This window comes from Delphinus delphis, chromosome 15, assembly GCF_949987515.2.
Source record: "Delphinus delphis chromosome 15, mDelDel1.2, whole genome shotgun sequence".
In the NCBI taxonomy this organism is placed as follows: Eukaryota; Metazoa; Chordata; class Mammalia; order Artiodactyla; family Delphinidae; genus Delphinus; species Delphinus delphis.
Window position 1 is genome coordinate 87,675,857 of NC_082697.1, and position 25,386 is coordinate 87,701,242.

At 56.7% G+C, this 25,386-nt stretch overlaps 1 protein-coding gene across 3 annotated transcripts in view; it reads left to right on the forward strand.

The window, feature by feature from the left end:
- Positions 1-25,386, forward strand: part of PRKAR1B (protein kinase cAMP-dependent type I regulatory subunit beta) — an 86,215-nt gene that overhangs the window by 5,648 nt on the left and 55,181 nt on the right. For all 3 annotated transcript variants that reach the window (XM_060032603.1, XM_060032601.1, XM_060032602.1), the window contains exons 3-4: positions 8,123-8,293; positions 10,887-10,978. In XM_060032603.1, coding sequence (XP_059888586.1) covers positions 8,123-8,293; positions 10,887-10,978 — 263 coding nt within the window. The remainder of the gene's footprint in view (positions 1-8,122; positions 8,294-10,886; positions 10,979-25,386) is intronic.

Below are 25,386 nucleotides of genomic sequence, written 5' to 3' on the forward strand. Positions count from 1 at the left end.
CCTTATTCCAGGGTGGAGGCTTGAGGGGGGAAGATAGTCCATACCCGCCGGCCAAACACAGCCTTGGAGCTTCTCCAGGATTCAGTCTTGTGGCGGATCGTGTGATGATAAAAGTCATCCATCCCTTTAACAGTGGATTTTAAATTGTGCAGGAAAGATTACTTTATACGAACGCGCCCGTGACCCTGCACCTACATACCCGCCCTACATTTTCCCGAGGACTTTTCTGGCCCCGCAGGACACGCTTACATACGGATGTGGATAATCGTATATATGTGCAGTTTTTGTTGGCTTTTTTCTTCTTAGTAGCATTTTTTATTGGGCTAAACATACACGACATGGAATTTGCCATTTTGGCCTTTTCTTCTTGTGCATTTCAGTGGCATGACGGTCACTCACATTGCCTTGCATCTTTAGTAGCATTTCTGTGGCCTCTTATGGCTGTAAAGTTTTCCATGACGTGGATGCGTCATCGTTTCTACTTTATTTCCATCGTTTTGTGTTTGATGGCTTTCAGGGTTTTTTGTTTTTTTCCGCTCCAGAAACCACCTTTATGCCAAGGAAATGATTTAAAAGAAAAAATGGGTAACTCTGCAGGTATTTCAGGAAGGGCTCTGGGGGCCGAGTGTCTGTTTGTGTTTACGGCTGTTGAATCTTGTCGCCCATCTGCTCCCCAAGGACCGGGTGAGCGTGTGGTCTTGCGACCCTGAGCCCCCACCCTTTCCCGAGTCCTCGCCGACGCCACTCTGCTCTCTGTTGTGGCCGTGGACGCGTCATCCAGCAGGCTCTCCTTCCTGGGGCAGCGGTGGCCTCCCTCTGGTCCGTTGGTCAGACAGCTGGTGACCCAGGCTCACTCTGTGCCTTTAATGAAACGAGCAAGTTACGCTGTGTCTCCCTTGGGGAGAACCCGGCCCGCGGCTTCCCTGGAAGTGAATTCTGTCAGGGCCCACATGGCCCTTCCTGTGGCTGTGGTCTACACTGGGCATCAGATACGTCCGGTGACTGTATGGAGGACCAACCTGTGTTTCCTGGTGACCAGCACTGCATGTGTCATTCTGGTGGCGGACAGAGGCGTCCATTGGCGGGACTACATTGAACTCCCGAGGGTCTTGGAGGGGCGGTCCGTCCCCCCGGCACGTTGACTGCCCCGGCCTTCCGGTGCTGGGGGGCCACCGGGAAGCCAGGGTGGAGGGGGTGAGTCCGCGTTCAGCCTGGGGGCCGACAGGAGGCCGTGCCCTGCGGGTGGCGAGGGTTACCGTGGGGCCGTTTTCGGGGAGCACGCTCTCTGGACGAAGGCTTGTCCTCGGGACGATGGGCTTGGCGGCTAACGCCGGGGGGCAGCTCGTGCCACCCCGGAGCCGTGGAAGGCTGGAGCCGCGGAGGCGGTCGCTGGAGCGCTGGGTGGGCCGGAGGCCGGGGCGGGCGGGAGGCCGTCTGGAGGTGGCAGGGCGCGGGGACCGGTGGTCCAGGCTGTAGTCTGGGCGTGTTCTGGTGGCTCCCGTTCAGCAGCGTAGAGAGGCCCCGGGGAGGGTGTGCGAGTGAGGGGACAAGAGGCGTGTGGGAAGTCTCTGTGCCTCCCTGTGATGTTTGCTGTGAACCTATAACTACCTAGGGAAACCAAGTCTTTGAAATTAAAAAGGAAAAGAAAGTGGGTGCCCCCATGCCGTTGGCCCCGATGGTTTCTTCCCTGGTCATCGCGATGTCTGCTTCACTGAGGGGCAGGCGTCCGGGAGGCCGAGTGGGTGGGGCACTGGGAAGGTGGAATGAGGAGGGTTTGCAGAGCAGCTGGGGTGCGGGGGCTGGGGTTCCCAGGGTTCTGAGTGCGGGTGGGAGGGTCCTGGGCGCTCTTAGACCGGGCAGCCGGTCCCAAGGTCTGCTGGAGGGTGGTGGAGGCAGCGAGCTTTGCGGGAGGCTGAGGCTGGGGGTGCAGGGGTGGCTGGAGACACTGGTGGCCGGGGTCCTCCCCAGGCCCAGACGGGCCTCAGAGCACCAACCAGCGCTTCGAGGGAATGACAGCCACCACTGATACGCTACTATTGACTGAAGTCCGCGGCGCCCCTGAGGGTTCGCTCTTGTTGTACGTTCTGTGGGTTTGGACAAACCTATGACATGTTTCCATCATCATAGCGTCACGCACAGTAGCCACTGCCCTAAAAATCCCCTTTGCTCCACCTGTTCGCCCCTCCCCCCCCGCCCCCCCAGCCCCCAGCAACCCCGATCCTTTCACTGTCTCCATAGTTTTCGCCTTTCTAGCTACAGCGTTTAGCCTTTTCAGACTGGCTTCTTTCAGTTAGTGATACATACTTAAGCTTCCTCCAAGTGTTCTCATGACTTAATAATAGCTCATTTATTTTTATTGCTGAATAATGTTCCATTGTCTGGATGGACCCCAGTTTATTTATCGATCATCTGCTGAACGACGTCTTGGTTGTTTCCAAGTTTTAGCAATTGTGAATAAGCTGCTATGCAGGTCCGTGTGTAGGTTTTTTTTTTTTTTCGGTGTAGGTTTTTATGTGATGTGTTTTAACTCATTTTGATAAATACCAGGAGTGCAATTGCTGGGTTGCATGAAGACAGACACGAGATTGTCTTCCAGAGTGGCTGCACCAGGAGTTCCCCGGTCGTCCAGAGGTCAGGACTCCACGCTGTCCCCGCCGAGGGCCCGGGTTCAATCCTTTGTCGGGGAACTCGGATCCCACGAGCCGTGTGGCACGGCAAAAAAAAACAAGATAAAATAAGACAAAAACAAACAAACAAACAAAACCAAAGCGGCGGTGCCATTGTGCATCCCCACCAGCCACGGATGAGGTTCCTGCCGCTCCACACCCTCGCCAGCTGTTGGTGTCGTCACCGTCTGGATTTTGGCTGTCCCGATAGGTGTGTAGTGGTGCCTCATTGCTGTTTTTTTTTTTTTTTTTTTTTTGCGGTACGCGGGCCTCTCACTGTTGCGGCCTCTTCCGTTGCGGAGCACAGGCTCCGGACGCGCAGGCTCAGCGGCCATGGCTCACGGGCCCAGCCGCTCCGCGGCATGTGGGATCTTCCCGGACCGGGGCACGAACCCGTGTCCCCTGCATTGGCAGGCGGACTCTCAACCACTGCGCCACTGGGGAAGCCCTAAGCAATCTCTTATTGTTGCTTGTTGGAGTAAAAATTTTTTTAAGCCCTGCAAGGGCCATTCTGGTACAGATATATTTTTGATGCCTCTCATTGTTTCCTTAGGATGTATTTTAAGAAATAGGATTATGAAGCTCAGAGCACCCACTGATAGTTATACCAGTTCTCCCAAAAGGTTTCATTCATTCATTCATTCATCTCACCAATATTTACTGAACACTTGCTCTGTGCCGGGCGCTGTTCCGGGTGCTGAGGACGTGGTGGTGAGCTCCCTGGGAAGCACACCGTTTCCCATCCGAGCTTGTGTGACAGCGGGGCCGTGACTGGGGAGGACACGGCATCTGCCTTGTGTTCATCCGGTCACATCGGAGATCCTGGAAAGGTGTGTGTAAATCAGAACTTTAGAATTTGAGAATGAAGTACCCAGTGCAACATGTTATTTCAAGGGATCCCAGGATGAGTTTAAGTCTTTTTCTCACTCAGAAACCGAATCCTTTGACTATAACCCAATAAAGTTACAAATTATTAATAAAAAGGTAGCCAGAAAAATCCAGAAAGAGCCAGAAGCCTCTGCATACATTTGGAAATCAATAGTGAGCTTTTGCTCAGTTTATCAGTTAAAGATGGTCACGATAAAAAATGAGGAAATATTTAGGCTGAGTGACAATAAGAGCATTGCGTGTCAGAACATGTGGAATGCAGCAAAATTGGTACTTAGGGAAAATTTATAGCTTCATTAGAAAATCAGATGATAAATTAACGAGCCGTGTGTCGTAGTTTCCTCGGGTGCCATACAGTTCTGGAAGCCGGAAGCCCCAGATCAACGCTTTGTCAGGGGTGGTCGCTTCTGGGGGCTCTGACGGGGGGCGGGGTCCGCCGCACCCCCCCCCGCCAGCTTCTGGGGGCTGCCCTTTACTGGCAGACGCATCACCAGACTGCCCCTGTGTTCGGCCCTGTGTGTCTGTGTCCAAACTTCCTCTTTTTATAAGGACACCCATCGTTGGATTAGGGCCACTCTAATCCAGGATGACCTTGTCTTAACTTGATTGTATCTGTGAAGAGTTATTTCCAAATAAAACCACTCTCTGAGGTTCTGGGTGGACATGAATTTTTGAGGGACCCTTTTCAACCTACTGCCCAGGTGCCACCTGAGAAGCCAGGAATAGAGGAAGAAAGCAAGACAGAAACGAGGAAAAATTATAAGGGTAAAAGCAGAAGTTAATGAAGCGGAAATCGAAGAAATAGCAGACAATAAAATCAGAGTCTGACTCTGAAGAGATGGATGAAACAAACATTGGAGAGGGCTGCCATGTCATGAAGAGACACACGAACTGTAATTTGCCACAGATTGGGGAGGAGAGGGGCAAGGGGTGAGCTCAGAACTGGCCACGTCCCCTGGTTCAGCTCTTCTCATCTGGGTGGACTCAGGAGGCATCTCCTCCAGGAAGCCCTCTTGGACTCCTCCTTGCTGAGGATGGTCTAAGAGCCTGCCACTGCTGGTGCAGCCCCTTGTACCTGGTCCTTCGGTGGTGCTCACCCGTTGTCTTGCTGTGACCACCATCTCTGTCCTGTTTGAGCTCTAACAGTAACCTCCTTCGTGAAAGAACTATGCCTTTTTCCCTGTTTCATTTTCTGTCTGAGGCCTGGTATACAGAAGGTGCTCAATAAATGATCGAAGCTCTGTGTTTCTCTTCTTGCCTTGCCGCTGGGTGGCTGGGTGCCCTGAACACGTCCCTTACCCTAGGTATCCCCTACGCGGGACGTCCCTCACCCTAGGAATCCCCTACGAGGGATGGGGCAGCCGGTGTCCTTGCCCAGCCAGAGAGGGAGGGGAGCAGAGGGGAGGGATTCCACTGTCCCAGGCTCCCAGGCGTGTGTGCTGTTGTGTGGGGGGGTCAGCTCAGTTCTGGAAAGTCTCCCCAGACCCCCCTCCGTGTTGTCTCTTCTCAGGCTGGAAGCCTGCATTTCACCCCTCGCGTAGTAGAACGTGGTCAGAAGGTGATGAAGCACGTCGTTCATGGCCCAGGAGCTCTGGGTCCCGAGGGCAGGACGGGGACTGTCCCTGGAGCTGCCTTACGCGTTTCGGGGCAGATTCTGGCCGCGGAGCTTTCTGGAAACACTGTTCCCACACTCTTGTTATGAAGATTCCTTTGGCCTGATCGCCTGTCCTGACCCCGTGCCCTCTACCATTCACAGCCAAGACAACTCAGCAGCATGAAAACAGGAGGCAGGAAAGGGGAGCTCTGAGAATTAGAGGTTTTCCCGGAATCTCCCGGGGTGGGAGAGGGATGCCATCCAGAAATAACGGTCTGGCGTGGTCGAGGCAGAGCCTGGGGGCGGTCATCCCACTGCGCCCTGGGGGGCCCTGGCTCCCGGCCCCCCCCCCCCCCCCCGTGTCCTCTCAAAATCCCCTGAAGTGGCTTCGTGTTTTGAACCACCTGTATCCTGCCTCATTTGACCCTTTGCTGCCAGAGACGGAAAATCATCTCCGTGCCAGGACAGGGCTGCTTACTGGTCCAAGAAAACAAGGCCTGGGCCGCGGCTTTCTTGAAGACAGATGGCTTCTGGTGGCTGCACAGGGAGCCTGGGGTCCTCACCGTGACTGTGGACCCTGGGTCAGCCACTGTCTGTAGGGTCTGTGGGCCATTCCCAAGGCTAGGTCGCTCCGTTATCTCGAAGTCAGTGTGTCCAGAGCCCAACTCAACGTCGGCCAGATCAAAACCAAATCAATACACAGAAAGTGGCAAAGGGTGTTGGGGGATGGCACTGCTGCTGGGAGCGGCTGGTGGAGAGCGCTGGGAGGTTCTTCACCGAGCTGAGCACGAGCCCCCGTGGGACCCAGCATTCCTGCCCCAGGGGTATCCCCAAGAATTGCACACGGCACCGAGACGCACACGTGCACCCTCACGTCCATGGCAGCGCGACTCACAGCAGCCAAAGGATGGAGCCAGCCCATGTCCACCAGCTCACTAATGGAGCATCGAGATGTGACACCGCGGAGTACGATTCAGCCACCAGAAGGAGAGACGTGCTGACACCTGCCACAACGTGGGTGCTCCCTGAAGACAATGTGCCGAGTGGGAGAAGTCTGACACGGGAGGGCACGTACCGTATGATCCTGTCCATGGCCATGTCCAGAATGGGCGGATCCACGGAGGCAGAAGGTAGGTTGGTGGGTGCTAGGCCTGGGTGGAGGGCATGGAGGGGCTGCCAGCGGGGTACCCGGGTGTTTTGGGGTGATGAAACGTTTGGATCTAGCTGTTAGAGAGGTTTGCGTAACATTGTGAATGTGCCGAATGCCACAGGCTTGCATGCTTTAAAACGGCTGATTGTTAATTTTACGTTGTGCGAATTTTACCTCAACTTAAGTCCCCTCGTTTGCTGAGACAAGCGCCTGTCGGCTCCCTCGCTTCTACGAGAAGCCTGGGGTCGTTTCCTCCCGACCTCACCTTCATCACTGCCCACGTCTCTGCCCCGTGTCACCGTCACCTCCGAGCCTGGGCACTCCCACATGGCCTGACCTTCCGGATGTCCTTTGGTGGCCCGGGGCCTCTGCTGGTTCCTCTCTCCTGCGCGCTGGCAGAGCCCCGGTGTCACTATAAACAGTTTATGCTGCAGTGCAGGGGCCTTTCCCACTCATGTCTCCCAAATCCCGCTTTAAGACCCCACTGACTCATTTTTGTGTATATTACTGTTCCTTTTTTTTTTTTTTCTGGCCACACGGCTTGTGGGATCTTAGTTCCCCCAACCAGGGGTTGAACCCGAGCCCTCGGCAGTGAGAGCTCGGAGTCCTAATCACTGGACCACCAGGGAATTCCCTTACTGTTCTTATTTTTAATAATTTCTAAGAGCAAAGGCCCAGAGTCTCTCACTTGAGATGCAACTGACATTTCTATTGATAGTGAAAATTCGTGGTTTACAAGAACAGTCAGTGACGTTTGTAATGATTTCCATAAAAGTGGGAGTCTTACTGACAGTCTTAACTTTGAGTAGAATTAACGTACAATGTAAATAACCCATTTCCGGCGTGTCACCCAGTAATTCACAAAGGGTGGGAAATAACCCAGTGACTCCTGGCTCCAGGGAGATGTTGGCGCTGGTCTCAGAAAGGATGAGATGACTGTTGTCACGGTAACAGAGGAGTGGCAAGGTGAGTACGTGGAAGGCAGTTCTGGAGCGATCGGTGGTTGCTGGTGTGTCCAGAGCTGACCCTCAGGGAAACCCCTCCTTCCTGCCCACGAGGCACCTGGGGCTGTTCCTCAGCCTTGGAAGCGTTGGGTGTTGGATGAAGACCCTGTGTATGTTGGCGTGAGTCGGAGCTGCTCTCCTGGCTTTGGCTGTTGTGTAGGGTCGTGTGTAGGTACAAGAGCTTATAGAGCTGGTTCCTCCTGTGACCATCCGGGGCCGTGTGCTGGGAAGCCCGGTCCCATCCAGGGACCGGCTGGTCGCCAGGTTGCTCTGGGGAACTGGAGCTGGAGGGTCGGCTGTGGGAGACCCCGTCACTCCATGTACCTTTGCACTTTTTGGGTTTTGCGCCCTCTGTATGTAAACAGTTTTTAAAAAGCAGTAATGAAAAGCGCGGGAAGAAGACGAGAGGTTTGCTTCCCTGTTCCGCGCCCACCTCCTGTTTCCTGCACGTTGGTGAGCAGAGCGGGGGCACTTCCTGCCCTCGGGTGAACCGGTGGGGCTGGGGGGCCTCAGAGGCTCGCCGGGGCCTTGGACCCTGTGGGCTGAGCTCTGGGGTCTGGTAGCAACTTTGACACGTTGCTCAAAGTGTGAAGGAACAGAAAGCCTTCTGGAGCCAGGGCTCTGTGGCCGGCAGGGCTGTGGGCTGGGAAGAGGTGGGCTTGGAGGTAGCCTTGAAGTCCAGGGAGGCGGGTCGGGCGGGCCCGGCTGGGACGCGCTGGGTCCCCGGCCTTCCTGGGACCCCGTGACCTCCCGGGACAGACTCTGGGGTTCTGCCGAGATGGCCTCTCTTCTCACCCGCTCTGCGTTGTCCCCCCTCCAGGAAGAAAACCGACAGATCCTGGCGCAGCAGAAGTCAGCCTCCCAGTCGGACTCGCACGATGAGGAAGTGTCCCCGTCGCCGCCCAACCCGATGGTGCAAGCCCGGCACCGGCGTGGGGGAGTGAGCGCCGAAGTGTACACAGAGGAGGATGCCGTGTCCTACGTGCGGAAGGTGGGCCTCGACCCCCGCCCCCCCTGCCCTGCATCCCAGCCCGCATCCCAGGCGTCGGGGCCTTGGCCTCCCTTCTTCTTCCAGAAGGTCGTCGTGGTCCCTGCTGGCCTGAGCCCGGTGCGCACCTGCCTGAGGCTCTCTTGGGACCACCCCACCCCCATGGTTCTGTGACCCCAGTAGGCTGGGGACAGGGCGGGATGGCCAGGTCGTGGGGTGTGGGAGGAGGAGCCCCGTGTCCAGGGCCTCGTGGGTCCTGTTCTCCTGGCTTCACCCTCGAGGCTGGACCCCAGCCTCAGAGCCGCCTGGGGGTAGCCCGCCCCCGCCCTGGACGTCACCCTCCCTCTCTCCGGCCCTCCTGCTGAGCAGGGCACCCCTTTGTCAGGGGCCTCCCCGATGTGAGAGCACTGGTGGCTGCGTGTGCCCCTGAGCCCTGCCTTGGACATGCCTGCCATTCCATCTTACGCATTTCTACAACCAGCTTTACTCTTTAAACAAATGCTTTTTATTTTTACTTTTTGACCTATTACGAACATTTATTTTAAAACATGGCAAAATGTGCGTAGTAGAATTGGCGTCTGTGTCCGCTCAAGCTGCCGTAACAAGACTGGCGGCTTAAACAACAGACATTCACCCTCTCACAGTCTCCAGGCTGGGAGCCCAAGATCCAGGTGCCGGCAGGGTGGGTTTCTGGTGAGAACCCTCTTCTCTTCCTGGCCCCCAGGCGGCCGCCTTCTCGCCTGTTCTCACGTGGCGGGGGGGTGGGGAGCGCAAGATCTTTAGGTCTCGACTTGCGAGGGCGCGGATCCTGTCTTGGGGGCCCACCTAACACCAGTCACCTCCCGAGGCCCCATCACTAAACACCTTACCATGGGGGCTAGGGCTTCGACACGTGAATTTGGGGACAGTTGGGCCACAGCACCTCTTTAACCATGTTTAGCATCCAGGTCACATTCTCACCATTGTGCCACGGTCACCGCCGTCATCTCCAGAACGTTTTCATCTTGCAAATCTGAACCTCTGTCCCCATGAAACAACCATGCCCAGTCCCTCCCTGGTACTGAGTCCTTTTATAATCAGGGAATAAAACCAGTAAGAGTGCAGCTTAAAAGCCCACCGTCCAGCCCGGAGGAGATCCCCAGACAAACCCAGACGAAGGGACGTTCTGCAAAATCACTGCCAGTCGTCCTCGGAGAAACTGTCACAGACCAGAGGGGCTGAAGGGCCACGGCGACTGCATGTGGCCTGGGTGGGATCTGGGTAAAACCAAGGAAACAGGACAGACATGTGGGTTTAGCTGCTAGGATGGCGCCCAGCTGGTTCCCTAAGTGTGACGTGTCACCACAGTAACCCAGGGTGTTACAGGAGGGGAGGGGTGCAGCGTGTAGGAAGAGACCTTCCTCTCGAGGCCTGCACGTCCGAGCTGTTACACAGTTGCTGGAGCTGGAGTGTCACCACAGTAACCCAGGGTGTTGCAGGAGGGGAGGGGGTGCAGCGTGTAGGAAGAGACCTTCCTCTCGAGGCCTGCACGTCCGAGCTGTTACACAGTTGCTGGAGCTGGAGTGGCTTTTCAGGGGCTCCATCCTGCCCCTCAGGGATCCCTTTGTAAAGGGTTCCATGGTTTTAGATGCGGCGTACCCACATGCGGGGTCCCGACATCACCACCCGCCCCCAGCCTGGAAGAGATTTCGGGGCAGCTGAGCACGAGGTGGGGGTCACGTGCCGGTGCAGACGGCCTCCCCTCGGTGTCTTTTGAGGGAGGAATCTTGGCGTTGGAAATACCTGTGCTGGTCGTCAGCTGGGCGTTGATTCACTGGACACACCTCGAGCTTTCCAGGCTGGTCTCAGCGGGCGTGGGGATGACTTTTTACCCACATTTTAGCCAACAAGGTCCAGGCCCTTACCCACCCCTTCCATAACCACCTGAAAGGGTGGAGCCAGCCTTGGGTCAAGGTATCTTTTTTTTTTCCAGTTTTCAAATATTTCAACAAGTATTTGTTACCTAAAAAAAGCTAGTGGAGTAAAGAAATAAAAACAAAAGACATAATAATCCAAGGGCCTGGAGGCCTTGTAGCATCTTTTTTTTTTTTTTTTTTTTTTGCGGTACGCAGGCCCCTCACTGTTGTGGCCTCTCCCGTTGCGGAGCACAGGCTCCGGACGCGCAGGCTCAGCGGCCATGGCTCACGGGCCCAGCCGCTCCGCGGCATGTGGGATCCTCCCGGACCGGGGCACGAACCCGCGTCCCCTGCATCGGCAGGCGGACTCCCAACCACTGCGCCACCAGGGTAGCCCCCTTGTAGCATCTTTTACAGGCTCTGAAGCCCACCGGCATCTGTCTACCAAGACCCCGAGTTCTGGACGATACGCCAATTCTCAGGTCACTCTGGGCCCCTTGTCTCTTCTTTATTTTTCAGATTTCCAAAAATTGTGACATGCAGCTAGCATTTCAAGATTTCTGTCTACCCTCACTGGTAATAACACCTTGAAGGCTGAGTGGCCCGATTTCTCGGGGTCAAGGAAGGGCCCAAGGGGCTAGCTGGGTCCAGGCCCTGGTCCAGGGTGCCCACAGGTCTGACTCTCCTGGGCTTCCCCGCAGGTCATCCCCAAGGACTACAAGACTATGACGGCACTGGCCAAAGCCATCTCCAAGAACGTGCTCTTTGCTCACCTGGACGACAACGAGAGAAGGTAGGTGCGGGAATGGGGCTGGTGGGATGTCCAACTCCAGGGGACACGGGTCAGTTTTGGAAGCACGGGCTCATGGGGCAGGGGTGGCCTCTAGAAATTTAGCGCTGTGTACACTTGGGCTGCCGCCTCAAATCTGGGTTGGGATCCAAAGTGCCCGCAGGCCAACCTTGTCACGGCAAGACTTCTCTTCTGCTTGCAGAGGGCCTGCCGTGCCCGAGCTGAACTCACTGCCTCGTGGGCTTACGGGTGAAATGCACGTCTGTCCGCGGAGCACGGGGTCCTGAGGGAGGGTGACTGAGCTGGGGTGGCGCTCAGCACGGGCTGGAAGGGCCTCAGGGGTGGATGTGGGGTGGGGGCGAGAGTTACTCCAGGGAGGGGCCTGGGGGCAGTGAAGGGGCTGGGGTGCTCTGCTTGGCAATGGCGAGCATGTAAATAATTGGGAAAACTGGAAAACGTTAAGCCACAAAGCAAAAATAATCACTGGGAATGTTTTGGGGGCAGTCCTTCAGGATTTAATCTATGCACACACCGTAACCCTGTATTGTCACAAAACGGAATGACGTTCTCCGTAGTTTGTCGCACTTGAGAGGTGGTGAGCGTCTCTCTTTGTCAGTAAAGGGTTTTGTGGTCTCTGGTCCCCGTTTCTGTAGGGTTGTGTGATGTGGCTGCTCTCCTGCGTGGCTGTTTGCATCTTTTATGATAAACAGCGTTTTGATGACATGCCCATACTCGTATGCTCGTCGGGAGTATTTGTCTGTTTCTTTAAGATAAACTCCTCGACGTGGATCAAAGGGTAAATGATGTTTGAAAAAAAATTTATTTTTCCGTTCTTGGCAAACGGTGATTCTTCATTAGAATAACCGAGCACATTTTGAGAACAGTCCACGTGAGATGTGCAGATGACATACAGATACGCGGAGTGAAGGGAGAAGAGGCCACTTTGCGTCCCCCTCCCCACAGTGACCACCAGCCGTGGCCCGGACTGGCCCCTCCAGGCCGTTCTCCGCGTGCATATCATGTGGAAACAGGTGGGACACACGCACCTTCCGTGGCGCGGGCCGGGGGCCTCCCGTGTGGCCACTGTGCGGTGGCCGTGGACGTGCAGCTGTCCACCGCTCCCCTTGCCAAAGTCCCTGTGGACGTTTCTAGTTTCCCATGGTGCGGGGTCTCAGTGAAGAGCGAGGAATGGTGCTTCTGCAGGATAGGGTGGCTGGCATGCCAGTGTGGGTTTTTAGGCTTTTGATTCGTTGTGTTGGCTGGTCCCAGGAGGGCCGCAGGGACGTCCAGAGGACCTGCAATTGGGGTGGTCCCTCCTCGCCCGCAGCGTACTTCCCAGGCGGGGTGGCTGTGATCCAGGCTGAGGTGGAGATGCCCTGTCTGCAGAAGCCCGTGGCACGGGGCAGGGGCGGGGCTGGCCGGTCCTCCGTCTTGGACCCATCCGTCCGTGCCCGCTCCCTGGGGGAGTCAGCCTCACCACGCCCTCTGCTCTCCAGCACTTGCCGGCTCCTGGTGGATCCACGGAAGGTGGACACGTGTGAGACACCTCGCGGTCGCCCTCCCCCATCTCCCTCTGCTGAGTTGGCTTCCCCTGCCCCGGACACACCGGGTACGATCGCCTTATTTCACGTTTGAGGAGAGAGGGTGTCGTTTCTCTGATTACTGGTGACACTTTGCTCAGTTCATGGCCTTGGAAGCTGCTGAGTGGTTCACTGGCCTGGACTCTTCTGCCCAGAACAAAAGGGTTTGGACTCAGAATCACAATGCTTTTCAGCAGGTCCCACCCTTTCATGGCCCCTTCCAGCTCCCGGGTAGCAGCAGGTTCAGAAAGTCTTAGCTTAGGGCCAGCCTGGCCGAGGCAGCTGAGCTGGACTCCCTCTCTGGGCCGTTCCGGGTGTGTGTGTCCAGGAAACGTATGCTGGAGTCCTGCGCCCTCGGCCCTAAGTTCCCAGAGCCACACGGCTCCCTCTGCCTCAGACTTCACTGCATCCGAGAGCCAGGTGGACAAGAAGTGGAGGAAGCAGATGGTTGGATGAAGATTCCTCTTTTCCAGGCTGGATTGGAAAGAAAGCTTTCACACGGGAAGCGCCTGCTTTAGATCTTCTGTTTTGCACAGAGGAAAACTCACTTTCCAGATCGAAGCCCGCACAGGCTCCCGTTTCTGGCTACGGCTTCTAAAGAGACGGGCTGACGGTTCAGGAAGCGGGTTCCAGAGGCCGTGGGCAGGGAGACGCTGTCCCCTGACCTTCCACGTGACATCTCCCGGTGCGGCATCCAGGGCCTTTGCTTCTCTCAGTGCGCTGGACGCTGGGCTTCGCAGCTTTGTCTCTGCTCAGTTGCGGTCTGGCGCGTGCCGCCCAGTTCTTTCCAAGTTTGCAGGGCGCCTGGTGAGCCTCGCTGTGGGTGCTGCCTGCTGCTCCCTCTGCTTCCCGGCATGAGTAGGGTACTAGAATATCCATGTGGGTGAATCCGTGCGGGAGAAGCCACGTGCTGCTCTATGATCCCTCCTGCTAAATGCAGGATTGGGACCAAAAAAACCCACGGTCTAGGGCTGGGTGCTTTCGCTCGTCAGTGTTTTCAGCTCGCGTGGAGCCGCATCCGTGGGGAGACAAGGCGAAGACTGTGTTCCAGCCCTTTGCTTTAAGGGAAGGTAATGCAACATGGCTGAGGGACAGAGCCCCTACCCCAGACTGCCGGGCCTCCTTCTGGGTGGGGCAGCGTTTCTAGTCGGCGTTTCTCGAAGGCTTTCTCTGGGTCTGTGCGGATACTTTGGAGCCTCAGTTTCCACTCCCTAAATAAAAAGAGTGTCTCTTGGCCAAACCACAGCACCTGGCAGAGCCTCAGTTTTCTCAGGTGTCAAATGAGGGTAATAAAACCTACTTTGAGGCTTGCAGTGAGGATAGAGTGAGATACTGTCCATGGGCGTATCATTACCATCATTATAATCACCTCCATCATCACCACCATCACCATCATCACCATCACCACCATCATCATCACCACCGTCATTACCATCACCATCATCACCATCACCACCATCATCACCACCATCACCATCATCACCATCACCACCATCATCATCACCACCGTCATTACCATCACCATCATCACCATCACCACCATCATCACCACCATCATCACCACCACCATCATCACCACCATCACCACCGTCATCATCACCACCGTCATTACCATCACCACCATCATCACCATCACCATCATCACCACCATCATCACCACCACCATCATCACCACCATCACCACCACCATCACCATCATCACCACCACCATCACCACCATCACCATCACCACCATCACCATCACCACCATCATCACCACCACCATCACCATCATCACCACCACCATCACCACCACCATCACCATCATCATCATCACCATCATCACCATCATCACCATCATCACCATCATCACCACCATCACCACCATCATCACCATCATCACCATCACCATCACCACCATCGTCATCATCATCACCACCATTGTCACCGTCATCACCATCATCATCACCGTCATCATCACCATCACCACCATCACCACCATCATCACCACCATCGTCACCATCATCACCATCACCATCACCACCATCTTCATCACCATCACCATCGTCACCATCATCACCATCATCACCATCACCATCGTCATCACCATCACCACCATCTTCATCACCATCACCATCGTCACCATCATCACCATCATCATCACCATCATCACCACCATCACCATCATCACCATCACCACCATCACCATCATCACATCACCACCATCACCACCATCATCACCACCATCACCATCACCACCATCATCACCTTCACCACCGTCACCATCATCACCATCATCATCATCAACCATCATCACCATCATCACCATCACCATCATCACCACCATCATCATCACCATCATCACCGTCGTCATCACCGTCATCACCATCGTCACCATCACCACCATCACCATCACCACCATCTTCATCACCATCACCATCGTCACCATCATCACCATCATCATCACCATCATCACCATCGTCACCATCATCACCATCACCATCGTCATCACCATCACCATCATCACCATTATCACCATCATCACCACCACCATCACCATCATCATCATCACCATCATCATCACCATCATCACCATCATCACCACCATCATCACCACCACCATCGTTATCACCATCATCATCATCATCATGACCATCATCACCATCGTCACCACCATCACCATCATTACCATCATTACCATCATCACCATCACTATCATCATCATCACCATCATCACCACCATCATCATCATCACCACCATCACCATCATCACCACCATCACCATCATTACCATCACCATCACCATCATCACCATCATCACCATTGTCACCACCATCATCATCACCATCACCATCATCATCTTTCTGGCCCTTTGACTTGTGGGTAGGGCTAAGTTAGTGGGCATCTCTCTGGATGCAGCTTTGCCCCTCTGAGGTTGGCTTGGCCATCCAGATGGAGCCCATAGCCAGACCCCTCCGCCCTTCAGTGCTTAGTCTGAGGAAGGGGCTGGTTTGGCCCTGACACCACTCCACAGTCATTCTCTGCTCCATCCTGGGCCTGAGGTAGGTAAATGGGCTACTCTGGGCCTCAGGACACAGCAGGAAGGACTCTGGGAGGCTGGCTTGTCGCCCTGTTTCAGTGAACAGTGAGGGGAGGGCCCTTGCCCCTTGCTCCAGGCCAAGCAGCACATGTCCGAGTTGGGGCTGGAGCGGGATGTCCTCGTGCCCTGGGCGGGCCCCTCCAGAGCCCTGCTGAAGAGTTGAGTAGTCCTGGGGAGGGTCCAGGTTGGGGGGCTGGCAGGTGCAGCCTCTTCACTTGGCTTCTGCTCTTGTGAGCAATGGCAGAGACTTTGTCCTTCCTGGGGACGCAGGGGCCCAAGCAGGCGCAGAAGGAGGCCACAGGATGTTCCAGAGCCCTGGCAGGTGCTGTGGATCCCAGCCTGTCCCCCGAGGGTGCACCAGGCCCGGGGGAGGGAGGTGGGGACCCTTGGGTTCCATCAGGTCCCTTCCCGGCTTGCCCGCCCACTCAGGGTGCCTGGAGACGGAGCGCCCATGGAAGCCAGAAGCGTGATGATTAGGAGGCCCTGCGTGTGTGCGTCAGGGGCAGGGTCCAGGCAGTCGCACTGCATTTCGGGCCCACGGCCGGGGCCTCGTTCCCGGAGCCGCCAGACGGGCGGGCGGGCGGACGGGCGGCAGTGAGGGAATCTCACCCTGGGGCGGCCTTGCTGGCAGCGGTTCGTGCTCCCTGCAGCTCTGATTAAGACAGGCCTCTGGCTGCACCCCTGGCCGCACAGCTGTCTGTCTCCGCCCACCCGCATGTCTCTGCAGTCTGTTATTCCACAAATTGGCTCGGGCCCCCGGGTGATGGGAAAAGCACACCCGTCTGCTGAATTCACAGTCAATTCAGGGAACAGACTCTGTTTCTCTGAGCCACTTCAGCCCCTCTTGCAGCCTGGCTCCAGCTTCGGGGTTTGCTGCCGACCTTTCAGGCAATACTAAAAACCAAGATTAGCATTTTGGAAAATGCAGGGCCTCATCCGAGGAGATGCTTAATGGGTTGGACTGGCAAAAAGTTTGATTTTCGTTTTGCACAAAGCCTGGCTCACTCTGGGCAGAGGAGACCTCCAGGTTCGCATGTCGTGGGCCGTGTGACCCTGCGGGGTTGGAGTCGTGTTTGGTGTGAGGCTGAGACCCGGGACCCTGGAGCCTGCGTCATGGCGAGCTCTGAGCCAGAGCCCGATCGCAGGCCTTGTCTGCATCTCGTTAGAACGGTGCTGGCCTCGTTGTGGCGGCTTTGGGCAGATGAAGCATGGAGGCACATGGAGCTCAAGCGAGCTGCCACGGCCACCCAGCTGGGCCCGGGGGAAGCTGGGATGTGAGCCTCGGTGGGGACGGGGCCGCCCTGGGCTGCCCTGCCTCCTGCCGTGATTGCATCACCCAGCTCCCTAATCTCCTGTTAACCTCGCCCACGATCTCGCTTATTTGGTACCATAATGTTTTAAAACTTGTAGAGTTCGGTGGTGAGAGGTCTCCAGGGCGCTGCAGACACGTCTTCTCACACCAGCCGGTTCACTGTTGATGTCACCTGACAATCACCCCGTAACGTGATTGGAGACGCCCGCAGGCAGTGGGGTAACTGAGGCCAGGGAGGCGCGAAGAGGGGCCATTTCTCTAGAAAGGTGGGGCCCTCGAGATGGCCTTGCTGGTGAGCTGGCCCCCACCCCTCACAGTGCTGACCCAGCCCCAGGATGGAGGACACCCGGGGCCCTGGCTTGGGTCCACGCTGGAGCCCTGGTCACTACAAGTAGGAAGTTGCCTGCCAGCCGGGTGTGGGGAATTCACCAGCTGGCCGGGGCCCAGCCAGCCTCTCCGCAGACGCAGGTGCCCCCGCATGTATCAGATGGGGAAACTGAGGCTCAGAGAAGGCAGGTAATGGGCCAAGGTCACACAGGTTCTGGGGGGCAGCGACTGGTTTTCCTGAGGCAAAGTCCCGCACCGCTCACGGCTCCGTTGGGTGAGAGCGCTAGTCACACAGACTTTGCTCTGTACTGCCAGAGCTTGGGTCCCTCCCAGCCCTACAGCAGCCCTGAGAGAGGGACGCGGCTGCCCCTCGTCCCGCAGAACGGGGGCCCTGGTTGAAGCGTCGTGCTGTCTCGTTGCTTCGGGACCCTGAACGCAGCCCCCCTCCCGTCGAGAGTCCTCCCGCGGGGGACCCACGTTTAAAAAGTGAGTCGTCCTTTTCTGGGACGTGGGTGGTCCCACCGGCATCTGGTGGATGCTGGGGGTCCACAGAGGAGGAAAGGGTCTCGTGTCCCTTGGGGTCGGGGTGCTTGCTTCGCAGAACCAGTGACCTTTGAACCAGGTCTTGAAGGACAGGCAGGAGAGGGGTGGGGCAGGCGTTCGAGCGGCGGGGGCAGCACAGGCAAAGGACAGCGGGGCGAGAGGAGGCACAGAAAACAAGCTGGGCTGTGGCTGGTGGAGCGAGAGAGTGAGGCCGGTGAGCTGAATCTGGGTTGGGCCACGAACTCAGTGGAGAGCTGCCGCTTCATTAAACAGAAGTCCAAGAAGAAGCCAGGAAGGTGCGTGGTGTCTTCCCTGTGTGGACAGTTCCTGGGGCGTCTTCCCGGATGTGGTCTCACAGCGGCCCCGCAGCCCGACCTGTTCCTCCTGGACCTCAGAGGGGCCGGCTTCACGTTCTGGAAGGGGTGGCAGGGAGGTGACCCTGCCTTCTGCTGGAGGGGTGTGTGTGTGTGTGTGTGTGTGTGTTCGTGGTATGTGTGTGTGGTGTGTGTATGTGGTATGGTGTGTGTGTGTGTGTATGTGGTGTGTATGTGGTGTGTGTGTGTGGTGTGGTATGTGTGTGTGTGGTGTGTGTGTGTGTGTGGTGTGTGTGTAGTGCATGTGTGTATGTGGTATGATGTGTGTGTGTGTGTGTATGTGGTATGGTGTGTGTGTGTGTGTGTGTGTGTGTTTCTTACTACCAAGGAGCTTTTTTTGTCTGGTGTCATGAAAAGCATTTCGGTGATTCTCAGGTTAAAAATGACCATTGTTTAGCATCTGGTGCCGGGTGGGGGCGGGTATGTCCTTGGCTGCAACAGCAGCGGGAATGGTGTGACGAGCCACGGCTTCGGGACGTCAGTCATGGCCAGTCTGGTTTCTCCCTCCCTCCCGCCCCTGCCCCCGCCCTGGACCACTGGAGAGAAAGTTCAGCCGTCAGCTGGTTCCACCTGTAAATGTTTCAGTGCGAGACGCTCCTTTTTGTCTTGGCTTCCTGCCGTCACGGCCACCTCACATCCCGTAGGCGCGTGGGGGCGGCTTTCTCGCTAGGTCGTGTGCGGGCTGCTGTCTGCGGCTCTGTTTCTGCAATGGGTCCTGCCTGGGGGCCCGCATTCCCATCTGCTGAGGTGGGTCCCCTTCTTGGCACTTGAGGACACGGGTGGGAACAGCCAGGACCCCCCCCCCCCCGCCCCCTGACGGTCAGTGTTTTCTCGTTTCGCTGAGGATCCAGCCCACCCCACGTTGCATCTTGTGAGATGACAGCTGGTTCACGCGTGTCCTTCAGGAAATGCAACAGTTGCTAAGAGTCGGGCAAACAAAGATGCGCTTTGATTCCGGGAACAGCTGTGGGGAGGACACACCGTCTCTGTCAGCTGCTCCATCCTAATTCTCAGGCCGTCGGAAACGGAGCTCTTTAACCCTTTGGCTCCCTGGGCTCTTCCCACCCTGTAACTTCCTAGGTTTCTTGCCCCTCGACTGTGGACACAAGTCCTGGGATGTGGCGAGGCTGAGCCTGGCCGTCGGGGCCAGTGCTGGGGAGCAGGTGGGGAGATGCATACTGCTCTTCCGTCAGAGGAGACACAGCTCTGGGGACGCTGCTCCTGGGGGCAGGTGGACGTGGCCTCCACGGCCCTCGTGTGCTCGGAGGGGACCCTCGTCTCTCAGAGGCACTTGGGCCAGTTCCTGCTGCAGATCCCGCCACTCCTGTCCGCGTGGCCTTTGGCCCTGTGAGCAGCCATTCGCCCCATCTCGTGGCACCCAGTGGACCTGTGAGGTAGGGTTGTCCTCACCCCCAGTGCGAGGAGGAGGGACCCTTGCTCAGGGGGGCTCTCGTATGCCCAGAGGTGTCTCTGGACTCTGCGTCATAGGTGGCCGTTGGAGACGTGCCCCGTGGCGGAGGCCGTGCTTAGCCGTGCATCTCACAGGTGTGGCGTCTCCTTCACGGCACATCCTGCTCCAGGGGCCAGAGGTGTGCTGTGAACAGAGGTACCCTCCCCACCGTGGAGCTCCTTTCTCGGGGGAGAGATGAAGAGCCGACAGGTAAACAGCTGGAGGACACGGTGCGTGAGGTGGAGCAGGTTCTAGGGAGGAGTGGGGGATGGGGTGGCCTGGGAGGCCTTGTTCGGAAGGAGGTTCGAGGAGAAACCCGAGGGAAAGAGGAAGTAGACCAGGCAGGCAATTGGGGAAAGAGCATTCATGCAGCAGGGGTGCAGGTGCAAAGGCCCTGTGGTCAGGGGCATGCCTGGAATGTTCAAGAATCAGCAAAGAGGTCAGTGAGGCTAGAGCAGAGCCAGGAAGGAGGCCAGGAGTAGGCAGTGCGGACACAGACACAATGAGGCTGAACACATGGGGCCTTCTGGTTCACTGTGAGGGCTTCAGCTTCTGCTCTGAGATGGGAGCCTCTGGAAGGCTTGAGCGTATACCTAGCCTGTCAGGCCTTCCACCTGAGTAGGGTCAGTCTAACCCTGTGTTCAGAGTAGAAGGTGTAGGGGACCAAGGAGAAGTAGAAAAACCAGTTGAGAGGTTGTTTTGCTAACCCAGGTGAGGTGATGGTGTCTTTAACCGGGGTGGTACCGTTGGAGGTGGTCAGTGTTAGTAAGTCCTGAATACGTAAAGGAAGGGGCTGCGTCTAGCCTGGGATGGCTCAGTCCTGACGTTTGCCTGCAGTGCTGGGTCCCTGTCTTGGTTATGGGATTCCTTTTAGGCAACAGCAGTGACGATGGTGATGACGGTGATGGTGGTGGTGATGGTGATGATGTTGATGGTGATGATGATGGTGGTGGTGACGATGGTGGTGGTGATGATGGTGATGGTGGTGACGGTGACGATGGCGATGGTGATGGTGACGATGGTGATGGTGATGATGAAGGTGGTGGTGGTGGGCACACCATGTTAGGTGTGTGTAGTTCATCTAACCTTTCAGCTGGCCTTCCTAGGAACCGCCTGTGATGGGTGTTGTGGACTCTCCGGCACTCCTGCCCCGCCCCAGCTGTGTCGCACCACATGGTTTGGGCAGGGATGGAGTCCACTGTGGGCCTTAGGAGTGGACCTTGTTTTAACCCAGTCTGACTGAGTCTGTTAAGTCACTGTGGCTGGACCCTGTAACCCAAGTCTAAGCAGGAGGCTGAGGGCAGTCCAGCCCTGCACCACTGACCAAAGAGCCTGGTTTCGACGTGACCCTGGGACCCTCCCCACTTTACAGGTGGGGTCAGGCGGGCGGCTCTGCCTCCTGGCTTGGCGGGGGGTGGGGGGACCAGGGCTGGAACCTCCATGTGGCGGGGAGCTGCCTCCCAAGAGGGCTCTCGTGGGTTCTCCCGTGGGAGCGTTTGTGGGGCACGTGAGGCTGCACGACGTGCACGACGTGTACCCTGTGGCCCCGGGAGCCAAGGGCAGTTTTCTTCCAAAAGCGTTTGGTGTCTCAGGTCCTTCCAAGGAGGACGAGGCTGGTGTTGATTCTGCATCTATTGCAGCTTCATCCGCGCCGCCCCACGGGCACCTGACATACCTGATTCCATCCGTCTCTCACGGTGACCCCTCAGGTGTGTCTTAATCTCTGTCCGTTTTATGGGTGAGGAGGTGGGAACTCGGGGGTGAAGCAACCCGCGTATGGTCCCCGCACAGCCCGTCCTCAGGGCTCTTCCCTGCTCCCCATTTGGGAAAGGTGACTCCCTCTGCGGGCCCCTTACTTGGCTGCGTGCACGTCCAGGCGGGGCACTGTGGGGAGGAGCCCAGGGAAGCTTCTGGAAAGCAGCAGGGCCTACATGGCTGATGGCCCCCGGGCTTCTGAGCTTCTGGCCCTGAGAGGTGGTGATGTTAGGGGCTGCTTTATTATTATTACTTTTTGGTACGCGGGCCTCTCACTGTTGGCGGCCTCTCCCATTGCGGAGCACAGGCTCCGGACGCGCAGGCTCAGCGGCCATGGGTCACGGGCCCAGCCGCTCTGCGGCATGTGGGATCTTCCCGGACCGGGGCACGAACCCGTGTCCCCTGCATCGGCAGGCGGACTCTCGACCACTGCGCCACCAGGGAAGCCCTAGGGGCTGCTTTGCTATTAGGAGGAGGCTAAGACCTCCGGAAGCTGGGGTTGGGAGCGTGGCTGGCACTAGACGACCTTGGACTTGTCCTGGCCTTGCTGTTTGCTGGCTGCATGACCTTGGCAAGTGATGTAACCTCTGAGAGCTTCAGGAAAGTTCCCTCTGCCCAGAAAGGCAGGAAAGCCACGGTCCCCAGGCAGGAGCCACTCCCTCTCACCTGTCTGTCCAGCGGGTGTCTGGCGCTATCCTAGGTCAGTGAGCAGGTGGGCAGGGGAGGGGGCGTGCAGGAGATGCACCTGAGCGGGGATGGGCGAGGTCTCTGCTGGGCAGAGCAACCAGGGAGCTCCTCTTGGAGGAGGGGGTGTTTCAACCTGAAACCTGGCAAGCATGAGGGGCAGGGGAAGCGAGTTTCTGGCAGAGGGACAGTCTGAGGACTGGAAAGCCCCTGGGGGTCAGAACTGGCCAGGCCGGGAGGGCCAGCAGCAGATCCTGCCGCTGCTGAGGGCCATGGTCCCGGGCTGGCCGTGGAGACCCTGGCGTGAGCTTCCAGGGGCTGCGCAGACAGGCTCCGAGTCCCAGGTCTTGGCCTCTGACTTCGAGCTCTGGACTGACCTGCCAGGGACGGTGTCTGCAGCCGAGGCCAGCCTTTCCCCGTCTTTCTCAAGATAAGCCTCCTCCCATTCAAAGGGGACCCCCAGCTCTCACCCTGGGTCTTCCCTGGGTAGACTGCCCCCGGGTGCCTCGGGCCACCAAACATTGGGACAACCGTATTGCTTTCAATAAGGCGCTACGAATCAGCATCATATAAGTACTCTAAATGATGCGTTTCCAAAACAGTTTTACTTTTTCAATTTAATATTTATTTATCAAAATTTAATGTATTTACTTTTAGTCAGCTCTGTGCCAATAATTTTTTTAAAAATTTATTTATTTTTGGCTGTGTTGGGTCTTCATTGCTGCACGCAGGCTTTCTCTAGCTGCGGCGAGCGGGGGCTACTCTTTGTTGCGGTGCGCGGGCTTCTCACTGCGGTGGCTTCTCCTGTTGAGGAGCACAGGCTCCAGGCGTGTGGGCTTCAGTAGTTGGGGTTCACGGGGCTTAGTTGCTGCGCGGCATGTGGGATCTTCCCGGACCAGGGCTCGAACCCGTGTCCCCTGCATTGGTAGGCAGATTCTTAACCACTGCGCCACCAGGGAAGTCCCTGCCAATAATTTAAAAAACTCAGTCTTGAAGGAAAATTTTAATACTTATAGTCTTCTAGTAGTCATAGGAAAAAATTGCAAAGATTCACACATCTCTTACAGAGCAACATGGCAGGGTGATTGATAAAATACTTTTAAGCATAAATGTTTTTACATTAGGATAAGTTCTGTGAGAAAACATTAGAAATATCTGTTCAAGGAGAGAAGGAACAAGGCAAAAATCCCAGCTAAGAGGGTTTTTACACCCCCTGTTTCTTGGTTAAAGAGCTGGTGGGTGTCCAGTCCCCGTGGTGAATCAGGGTTCTCCAGAGAAACAGAACCCAGAGGATAGAGACATGTCTGAGGATGTTTAACGTAGGGCTGGCTCTGGGGGTCGTGGAGGCCGCGAAGCCCCACCAGGTGCCGCCTGTGAGCCGGATGCCCAGGGCCCGGTGGGGCTGTGCAGCGAGTCCAGAGGCTCGAGAACTCGCAGGTGGATGCTCGAGGGTGGGGAGGGTGGGCGTCCAGCTCAGGTGGAGAGCGGATCTCCTGTCATCTGCGTTTCTGTTCTGTTGGGCCCACAAGGGATGGGGTTGTGCCGCCCACCATGGGGAGAGCCGTCTTCACGTGGTCTGAGCTCAAAGGCTGATCTCTTCCCAGACACCAGCCCAGACACACCTAGAAATCACGTCTCACCAGTTAAGTGGGCGTCCCTCGGCCCAGGCGAGATGACACCTAAAGTGAACCGCGACGCTATGGATTTTTATTTCATGGTCTATGTTTAAAAGAGTAATACAAGCGATTTCAGCAGTGAAAACGTCAGCACTTACAGTAGCCCAGAAATTCCTCCCTTTTGCAACTGTGTAAACGTTCAATGAAACGTTTTAGATGTTTAAGGACAGAGCGTGTGACCATATTAAACGACCCTGGTCAGTCGAGGACCAAGTTGGGGACTGGGGATCTAGTTCACATGCATTGGGGCTGCTGGGGTCCCTGATCACGGGGGCCACAGGTGGAGGACGGATGGAGGGCGGGCTGTGGGGCGGGGGGAGCAGTCGACAGACTGGTGACAGTGCCAGGTTGGGCCCTGGCTTTGGCTGGTGGACTGGATGGAGGGTGGAGCCTGCAAGCTCGGGGGTTGATGCGGCCTGGAGGGCGGAGGTGGCAGGTGGAGAGATGGGATCTGGCCACACAAGCCTGAGCAGCCTGGCCTGCTGGGTGTCCAGAGGGAGGTGTCAGGTGGCCGGGGGTGGCCCTTTGCCCCCAAGCTCGTTTTCTGCCCTCGTGCCGTGGCCCCTCACCTCTGGTCCTCGTTGGCCTTGTCTCTTGGGGAAGCCTGGCCTCCTGGCCCTGCCAGGCCTCTCTGCTCCTCTCAGTGTGGAGCCATGAGCTCAGCTAATGCACCTTTTGGATTCGAACCTCTTCCTTTTATGATCGGGCTGATGGCCACTTTAAGCATTTAAATCTTGGTGGGGTTTTTTTGCGGTACGTGGGCCTCTCACTGTTGTGGCCTCTCCCATTGTGGAGCACAGGCTCCGGACGCGCAGGCCTAGTGGCCATGGCTCATGGGCCCAGCCGCTCCGCGGCATGTGGGATCTTCCCGGACCAGGGCACGAACCCGTGTCCCCTGCATCGGCAGGCGGACTCTCAACCACTGCGCCACCAGGGAAGCCCTAAATCTCGGTTTTAGTTTAGTTTGTTTAACGTGGCTTCCTGTTAGTTACCTGTGCTGCAGTGTGGAGCTTGGCTCCCGTCCGAGCAGTTTCCTCGTCGTGTGATTTTGTGTGGCTTGTCACGAGTTCAGGGGTCTGGACCCAGAACAGGGCCATTTCCAAGTGATGCTTTCACGGAAGACAAGGCTTAATTGGGTGGAAATAACGATGATTCTGAGAGCAGCTCTGTGAGGAACAGCGTTTTTGCTCTTCTTTTCAGTGGTTTAATAGCTGCCGTTCATTAGCCGGGACCCTGGGAGGAAGAGGCTGCGTCCTCTGTGTCCCCGTCTTGCTACTCGGTGCTCAGAATTGCAGGACCAGGAAAGCTCACGAGTCTAAACTTCCCCACGTCTGTCCAGAAGCGCTGAAATTGTTCCTTAAAACTCCCTGAGGGCTTCGCTGGTGGCACAGTGGTTAAGATCTGCCTGCCAATTCAGGCGACAGGGGTTTGAGCCCTGGGCCGGGAAGATGCCACATGCCGCGGAGCAACTAAGCCCGTGCGCCCCAACTACTGAGCCTGCGCTCTAGAGCCCCTGAGCCACATCTACTGAGCCCACGTGCCACAACTACTGAAGCCTGCGTGCCTAGAGCCCGTGCTCCGCAATAAGAGAAGCCACCGCAACGAGAAGCCCACACACCACAACGAAGAGT